General features: G+C 48.5%; 1 protein-coding gene across 1 annotated transcript; it reads right to left on the bottom strand.

Annotated features, from left to right (window-relative positions):
• Window positions 1–3,328: 3,328 nt before the first annotated feature.
• On the bottom strand, window positions 3,329–9,209 carry LOC144175660 (uncharacterized). The gene is made up of 4 exons (XM_077704700.1): window positions 8,529–9,209; window positions 7,980–8,417; window positions 7,652–7,835; window positions 3,329–3,582 (listed from the first exon to the last, which is right to left on the bottom strand). Exons 1-4 carry the CDS (start codon window positions 9,027–9,029, stop codon window positions 3,329–3,331), a joined length of 1,377 nt encoding a protein of 458 aa, XP_077560826.1. The 5' UTR covers window positions 9,030–9,209.
• Window positions 9,210–9,434: the final 225 nt, after the last annotated feature.

Below are 9,434 nucleotides of genomic sequence, written 5' to 3'. Positions count from 1 at the left end.
TTGCCCCTTCCGAAAGAAGCACAATTAACGAACAAGTGGGTGACATGCTGCAGCGCGGTATCATTCGACAATCGAACAGGCCCTGGGCGTCGCCGGTAGTACTCGTGCGGAAAAAGGATGGCTCCATCCGTTTTTGTGTCGACTACGGTCGCCTAAACAAAATAACTGGCAAGGATGTTTACCCGCTACCACGCATCGACGACGCCCTAGATTGCCTTCAAGGAGCAGAATATTTCTCGTCCCTTGACCTACGCTCCGGATACTGGCAAATCCGGATGGCAGATGCGGATCGTCCGAAAACAGCCTTTGTTACTCCAGACGGTTTATATGAATTTAACGTCATGCCGTTCAGCCTGTGCAACGCGCCCGCCACATTCGAACGGATGATGGACAATATTCTTCGCGGCCTCAAATGGAAAATATGTCTGTGTTACCTGGATGATGTCGTAGTGTTCTCACCAGAATTTTCCACGCATCTACGGCGCCTCGAGCACGTTTTAGCTTGTATGAAGGACGCAGGCCTTCAACTAAACCTAAAGAAGTTTCGATTTGCTGCTCGCCAGCTGACGATCCTTGGCCACGTCGTTTCCAGAGATGGCGTTCTTCGTGATCCGGACAAGCTTCGTGCCGTGGCTGAATTCCCGAAGCCGACCACCATCAAAGAACTTCGTAGCTTCATCGGGCTATGCTCGTATTTCCGCCATTTTTGCGTAACTTCGGCTCCATCATCGCGCTAATGACACAACTTCTTGGCAACAAGACGGGTCTTTTGGCACGGTCATCGGCTTGCGACAAGGCCTTTACAACCCTACGTCACCTCCTCACGTCCCCGACAATTCTTCGTCATTTCGACCGGTCGGCCCCAACTGAAATCCACACCCATGCGAGTGGAGTTGGTCTGGGTGCTGTTCTGGCTCAAAGGAAAAGCGGGTTTCACGAATACGTGGTCGCCTACGCGAGCCGCACACTCACAGCTGCGGAGTCGAATTACTCTGTCACTGAGCGGGAATGCTTGGCAATTGTGTGGGCCCTTTCGAAGTTTTGTCCTTATCTGTACGGCCGACCTTTCGACGTGCTCACCGACCATCATGCGCTTTGTTGGTTGTCGTCCCTGAGAGACCCTTCTGGCCGACTGGCACTTGGGCACTTCGCCTTCAGAACTTTGACATCCGCGTGGTGTATCGCTCTGGCCGCAAGCACCACGGCGGTGACGCCCTCTCCCGGTGTCCGATGATGCCTGACGAGACGACTAATTCCCCCTCTGAGTGCTTTGTATCGCTCCTTGACGTGACTTCCATGCCATCTGAACAGCGAAAAGATCCGTGGGTCATGTCGCTTTGCAACTACCTTTCGAACCCGTCGAACTCGTCGGTACCTGAGCAATTCGGCGCCAAGCGTCCCACTTCGCTATTCGTGATGGCTTGCTCTACAGGCGGAACTACCACGCTAATGGGCGCAACAGGCTGCTCGTCATTCCCCGCCAGCTGCGCTCTGCAGTGTGCGACCAGTTTCACAGTGAACCTCAGTGTACTCATGCCGGCGTGCTAAAGATCTACGAACGCCTTAGACTGCGATATTACTGGCGTGGTATGTATGGCGGCGTTCGTCGTTATGTTCGCTCTTGCACGGACTGTCAACGGCGCAAGCCACCACCCCCTCGTCCGTCTGGCCCGATGCAGCCTTTGGCGTGCCCGATTCAACCTTTTGACCGGGTAGAAATCGATCTCTACGGACCCCTTCCCTGCACCGCGGCTGGCAATAGGTGGGTCATCGTAGCCGTCGCCCACCTGACACGGTACGCCGAAACCGCTGCGCTGCGAGCCGGTACTGCCAACGCCGTTGCAACATTTCTGCTCAACTGCATCATCCTACGTCACGGCGCTCCTCGGGAACTTCTAAGTGACAGGGGGCGTGTCTTTCTTTCTGACGTCATTGAAGCGCTCCTAAACACCTGCCGCATCGTCCACCGCACGACTACTGCATATCACCCGCATACGAATGGCTTAACCGAACGTTTTAGCCGCACCCTGGCGGACATGCTGGCAATGTATGTATCATCCCACCATTCCAACTGGGATATGATTCTCTCATTCGTAACCTACGCTTACAACACTGCCAAGCAAGCCACCACGGGTTTCTCTCCCTTCTTCCTTGTGTATGGACGCGAGCCGTCGTGCCTGCTTGACACGATCCTCCCCTACAGTCCCGACGTGTCTGAAGCCTTGTCAATCTCTGACGTCACCCGACGTGCGGAGGAGTGTCGCCAACTGGCTCGCTCGTTCACGTCAGACGAGCAAGGACGCCAAAAGTTCCGCCATGATGCGTCGACGCCTACCCCAGAATTTTTGTCCAGGTGATCTCGTTTGGCTCTGGATTCCGGCCACGACTCCTGGGCTGTCGAGCAAGCTCATTTCAAAGTATCACGGACCGTATCGTGTACTCGAAAGGACGTCCCCTGTTAATTATGTGGTCGAGCCTCTGAATCCTTCCTCTGACAATCGCTGCCGTGGCCGAGAGACCGTTCACGTCGCACGCCTGAAGCGATACTTCGAACCCGCCATACTTTCGTGCCCATAAGTCGCCAGGATGGCTCCTATTCGTCCCGGGGAAATTGTAAAGGAGATGAATGGTACAGGCGCTAGTGAACGAAACACGATAGTGCGCCAGACTCCGCCGCCGCGAAAGCAGCATCGACAGTGACAACAAAACGAAAACCACCGACGACGAAGACGACAGGCGCGTGTCTGTGAACCGGCTCCATCTTGGATAACGGTCATTAAGGCCTTTCGTCAGCTACCTTGCGTTGAGCAATACGTCCCCTTAGAATATATATATATATAAGAAAAAGAAACTTTGAACAAGGTAAAAGCACGATTGTAGCCAACGTTTCAGCAAAGAGACTTGCTTTCGTCAGGGCAATCTCTCGCCTGGCTGGCACGCTTTATATAGGGGTAGGTCCCCAGGTGAGAGGGGAGAAGGAAAGAAGGAAGCGAAGTGGAGAAAGCAGATGGGTTTGGGATTATGTCGGGGGAGATATTGATGGGAAAAGAAGGTTGTATACAGGGCAGAAATTTGGGCTAGTTGGTGATGGGACTTCGACATGGTAAAAAAGCGCAAAGAACGAGGACACAAGAAAAAGGCGGTGACACGGGACGAGCGCTAGACATCAACTATGGCTTTATTCACAAGAAAGGCTATATATACACACATACAAATGCGCAGAAACGCAAAAAGATACACAGGGCGCAGCTTTCACAGAACATGATATTGACGCTCTAGATAGGCTTTCTCTTTTGTGTGCAGGGACAGCGACGGAGTGCTCACGCAGTCATCTTTTTTTTCCCTTGAAAATACAAAACGCTTTAAAGATTTTCCTTTGTAGTTGCGTCCTAAAGCTGCGCAGGACGCGGGTATTATGAAAGTCAGGCGTGCAGGTGCACCGCCGGCAGTGATCTGCCAAATGTCCTCCCCCCACCAATGAGTTTACGGCTGCGCGGTGCTCTCTCAGTCTATCATTAATGCAGCGTCCCGTCTGGCCGACGTAGCATCTTCCACAATCTAGTGGGATCCTGTATACCACACCTAATTCCCAGGCAGCACAGGACTGTTCGGCCTAAAACAGGCCGGTGTACTTTGGCCGGTCATTTTCTGTCCGGCCGTTTTCCGGCAGCCATGTTCGGCCCATGTCTAAATGTGGGCCTTTTGGCCGTATACGGCCGTACTCCCATGGCTGTCCAACGGCCAGTGTCCGTCGGCCAGTCGACCGGCTTACGGTCATACGGCCATATTCCAGCCGTAGGGCTCCGGCCATTCCAAAGCCACCCGTGTACGGCCGAAGTACGGCCGCCGGAGGACAGCCGAGATGCGGTCGTCGGACTCCAGCCGGACTACAGCTACCGGAAATACGACCGTGCTATGGGCATTGGAGTTCAGCCACAGTACGTTAACTGTACTGAGGCCGGTCACTGCATCTCGCGCAAGCAGATGACTCATTCGCGCAGTGCAGAAGCAGCACAAACCCAGCATTTTGGGTCCAATGCAGCCACATCAAAGTGAGCTCGCGCGTAACCACCAGCCGTCAAGCTTTCAGCGCAGCCTTGTTTAATTACCAGCCTCAGTTGACAGCAAAATTCATTTATTAAACAGTGCTCACAAATTGTCGTTCCTTTATTTGCTGTGCCTCATTTACTGCCGAACACAGAAAATATTCAGTTCTTTGTAGAGCTTGAATAGATGTATTTTCCAGGTCCTGATATCCTCTGTGGGACGGCTTACCTGTAATATACGGGGAAAGAGGAGGGGGGGGGGCGGCGGCGGGCGCATACTTTAGTGGGTTGAATTTCAGAGAGATAAATTGCGCCGCTTTTAGCCAATTTCTTTTAAGGCAATATTCCGGAACACTTTCATGCTATGACTACATAAACTATTTTTATAACAGTTGCTTGACCAATTTTGATGTATATAAAACCGGCGTGAATGCCTTTACGAAGCGTTTTGGTTCTCAACAAAACATTCAGGAGCATTTAATATAACTCCTTCACAAACAAGTATGTCCAGTTTTTGCCCATTTTTCTTGCAAAGACATTTTCTACTCGATCAACTTTTCTGATGATCTTCCGCAGGGCTGATTCTAAGAAGGGGCGAACAGGTACTTTCATTTTCAATCTATTTTAATGTTGTTTTCATGAGTATACGTCCACACCACTTAAAAGTCCAAAAGAACTGAATTTTCTTCTAATGTCATACTACGTTCAAAAAATTCTAGACGCGTTGCGAATGACGCCCTGCTTCAGGTGGCTGCAGTTGTATCTCTTTGTGTTCATGCAAGGAAAGGCGTAAAATTAGTTACATAATTTGTTCCAAATCAATAACATAGCAATGGTAGCATGCATACAGGAAACCTTGCATACTGCAATGAATCGGGCAATAAATATTTTATTGGTCAAGATTGAATGCGTAGGTTCTCAACCCGTCGGAGGCAAACTTGCGCCTCTGGAAGTTTATTTATTTATTTATTTATTTATTTATTTTTATTCATTGATTTATTCATTGTTTTATTTATTTATTTATTTATTTGATGCCTGCTTGCCTTTTCATGCATTACAGAAGGGAGATACATAACACTAAGCATTAAATATGAGACAAAATAACAAAATAATTCTACAAAGCGCGCTGAAAATCGTCAATATAAACAGTTAATGCAATCATACGTGGAAGATAATTACACTGCAGTATTGATGTAAAATAAAATGAATCGCGCAAGGCGTCACCTTTAAAGAAAAGTTAATAATTTGCTTTGAGCTAGCGGTCCCACTTTGCGATATGTAGAATGGCGCTTGGACATTCGAATGATAGATATTACGAATGATAGATATTACGAAAAAAGGTCAACCTGTGGTTTCGTCTGTGATCTTTCACGTCCTGCCATTTCAGTTTACTTTTACTTTCTTTCGTGCTAAGTTGAGCGTGCCAATTACCTAATACGAATCGCACTGACATATTCTGTATGTTTCCGAGCGTATCAACCAGCTCTTTGGTGTGGGGATCCACGAAAACACATGCGTACTCCAAGATTGAGCGCACATGAGTGTAATACGGTTGTTCTTTTCAGTTAGATCTAGGGTCACTGAAAGTTCGTCTCAGAAAGCCAAAAACATATGCAGCCGTAACTTTTATACTGTGAACCTGCCTATTTAACCTCTAACCACTCCCTAAATAAACTCCTAGGTATTTATATTCCTCGGCCGTTGTCACAGCAGCATAATTTACGGTATACGTATTCAATTGGAGTGAAGGTTTTCTTGTAAAGGTGCCGTTAACACACTGTTTAACATCCAAAAACCTTTCTGAATCAGCACACCAGGATCTTATTAAATTCGAATAAAGCTGCAGGTATACGAAATCGCGTTCATTCGCTATAGTCCAGTAAACTACACAGTACTTTTGAACAACGCTATAGGGCCAATAGTAATAAAAATGCAAAAACCGATTCATTCAGTTCATAGGATGAAATGTACTACGCAGAATGTGATATGAAACACCATCATTTGCTTTTTTGCAGTCCAAGAATATACAGTCAACCACTTTAAGCTTATCTATTGCAAGAGCCAAATCGTGCGTGAACTCAACAATCTGCGTTGAGCAAGAAAATCCTGACAAAATCAGTGTTTGCTATACGATACTGGCGATTATGTTTAACCAAATGAGTCATATCCCAAGAGTAGCTAAGCTCACCTTCAAACATCGGAAATAAATTAACAGCTAGGATTCGTCAGTGACAAGGCTCTGTTGTTATCGCCAATTAAAATTTTTTTTTCTAAATAGGCAGTCGTAAAATCCCATGAAGTAACATAGTGCAGGGCATGAAGTTGATCCTACCAATGCACGAGCGAGTCTCTTCTACGTTTATCACCAACAACATAGTGCAACATTGCTTGTCGCAGTTTAATTGTAAGCAGAATAACTTGCGCTTTTGCTCGCACTTGCCTTTCTTTGGTGGGGAGTCCTTGACATGGTGGCGGTTTAGCTCCTGCGTGGTGGCCGCTTGCTCGACGCTCTTGAAGGCCAGTTATTTTGGTGAACCATCTCCATCTCGGATCGGACATCTCTGCCGGGTCGATGTCTCCAATGCTCTCTATTTCTTGAGGGGGCGAATAGCCTCGAGCTGATGCGTCGACGAAGCCGGCGGCGGAGGCGTGGTAGCGGCGATGACTGGCGAGGCTTAACTCACCCGTCGGTGTTGCACAGTCTTCTTGTGGCAATAAATAACATTTCGATGGCCTAAAAGGTTCCCTGCTAATGTCCAGTGAGTCCTTGCACCTTGCCCGTTCACCGAGAACACTCATTACTGTTTGACAAACGATGTTCGTTCATTTAAAACGTAGAAACACGGAGCGGATGAAAAACGCGTCACCGTTGTTCGGCTCCCTAACGGCTTTTTCTCCCCCCAGGAAAAAACCGGTCGGTCTCCTTCCAAACACGTCTGTGCATGAATTCTCGGCGCCCAGGCGCTAGCCGTTGTTCGGCTGTAGGCCGTTTGCCGAAAAAATGACGTATAACCAGATACCTTACGTAGGCCGGTCTCCTCTTGAACACCGGTTGCCAAATATTCTGTGGCCATTCGCTTGCCGTAATTCGGCCGAGGACAGCTAACCGAATGAAAAACGTATATTCTGGGGCCGTACGTCGGCCGGTATCCTTCATAACACTGGTTGCCCGAAGAAAAGGAATATTCTACCGCCGGACGCGCGGTTCCCCGTTGAAACAACGAATGCACGGCAGCCGCGCTCCGGCCGGTCTCCTTTCGAACACCAACTGCCGCAAGAATACGCATATTCTGTGGCCGGTCGCTTGCCCTGCTTCGGCCGATTACCGCTTCATGAAGAAAAAACGGATGCCCTAAGGCCGTACTTCGGCCGTTCTCTTTCTCAACATCGGCAGCCGTAAGAGAACTGAATATCTGGCAGCCGGTTAGCTGCCGTTGTGCGTCCGGACACGGGCGGACGGAAAAATGCCGAAGCGCTGGTTGCCGAAGGTTGGCCGTTCAACGCATGATCAGTGGCTGCCAGAACCTGGATGCTGGCCGGACGTGCCAGAAAGCGGCCATAGACGGGCCGGTCTTGGGGCACACTTTCTGTGCCGCCTGGGTTACATTCCATAAAGCGTGTGGCGTGCTTAGTTGTGCAGGCAGCCTTCCCAGATTCATTATTCACGGCTTTGCACATGCGTGCAAGCTTGCCTGGGGCCGAAAAGACAACCTGGGTGCCGCACCTTCCCGTCACTTTTTTGAGCCGGTGGGACAGGTTGTGCACGTACGGCACGATCACGGGCCGCACCTTCAGGCGTTCGTGTTGATTGGCTCTGGGCTGGTTCTCTCAATTTGCTTCTTTTATCAGGCTTCCAGCTATGGAAGCCAGCAATTCTGCAGGAAAACCGGCATTACTCCAGCGTCGAGCTTGGTGCTGAAGGCTGCATGCCACCTGGTGACAACACGACTTTTTGAGAGCAGCGCGCATGCAATGTTTGGCAATACCTCTTTTCACAATTTTGGAATGGGCCGAATCGTAGTAAAGGACTGGTTTTTTGGACCTGGGTTGGTATCTCCAGCACACCTGACCGTCATGAAAAAAGATGCTTAAATCGAGGAACTGAAGGCATCCCTCTTCAGGTAACTGAAAAGTGAATTTGAGCCCTTTGCCACATGAATTAAAAACGCCTAGAACTTGGCTCACGGTTTCAGTCAAATCCTCAGCACTCACATCCTTCAACATTACCAGGTAGTCATCTACATACCGAAAGACGTTTAAAACCTTTGCACCGCAGACTGTGTCAAGGTACGTGTTAACATGCTTGTCACAAAAGGATAAAAACAGATCACTTAAAATTGGGGCAATACAAGAACCAATACAAATCCCTTCCTTTTGAAGAAAGGGTGTGTCATTAAACGCAACTGTTGTAGAGGACAGGTAAAATCGTAATAATTTCATAAAATTGTCAATATTAAAACAAATAGAATTTTGGAAGGCAACAGGGCCAAAGTCGTCGATGCTTTCACGAACGGCACAAAAAAGTTCCCTTTGTGGGATTGAGTAGAACAGGTCTACAACGTCTATAGAAAAGGCATGCAGCGGCTGCTGAGGATATTCGTACTCTGTAATAACGGTCAAAACACTGTCTGAGTTAGGCACGAGGTAAGGGTCATTCACCTTAAGCAGCTTAAGATGCCTTTTCAAAAATCTAGAGAGGGTTCCTTGCCATGAATCCTTCTCCGTCACAATCGCCCTGAATGGAATACCCTCTTTGTGCGTTTTTGCTGAAAAGAACATATCTAAGAAGTCTTTTTTTGCACCAGCGATGGTTTTCTTCAGGCTTTGCAAGTTAATCTCATCACAGAGAGCCATAGCCTTATTCCTTAATTGTTTCTTTGAGCACTTAACTGAAATAAAATTCTTCGTTATAGCTTGCTGTGCTTTCTCAGAAAAGTCACCCTTGGGGAGCACTACAAATCCACCCTCTTTATCAGACACCATGAGCGCTAAGTTATTATTCTTCAAAAAGTTTACGGAGTCCCGAACTTGGAGGTTAGCGTTGCTGCTCGGTTTTCTAGACAAAAGGCAGTCGGCACCTTCTGAAAGAACCCGGTTTTGTTCATCTGGCAGAACTCCATTAGCGACATTCCTTACTACAGAAAGCAGTTCTACAGGACTTTCATTGACCTCGGTGCAAAACTTAGGTCCCCTGTCCAACACATTTTTTACATTTTCAGGCAAAGCACAATCTCCAAGGAGCGTCACCTGTCCAGAACGCAAAGAAGCAAATTCAGAGAACCAGCCCAGAGCCAATCAACACGAACGCCTGAAGGTGCGGCCCGTGATCGTGCCGTACCTGCACAACCTGTCCCACCGGCTCAAAAAAGTGGCGGGAAGGTGCGGCAC

This window comes from Haemaphysalis longicornis, unplaced genomic scaffold, assembly GCF_048455015.1.
Source record: "Haemaphysalis longicornis isolate Haplotype H1 unplaced genomic scaffold, Haemaphysalis longicornis Haplotype H1 scaffold_3, whole genome shotgun sequence".
In the NCBI taxonomy this organism is placed as follows: domain Eukaryota; kingdom Metazoa; phylum Arthropoda; class Arachnida; order Ixodida; family Ixodidae; genus Haemaphysalis; species Haemaphysalis longicornis.
Note: the sequence above shows the minus strand (reverse complement) of the source record. Positions and strands in the feature narration are given on the sequence as shown.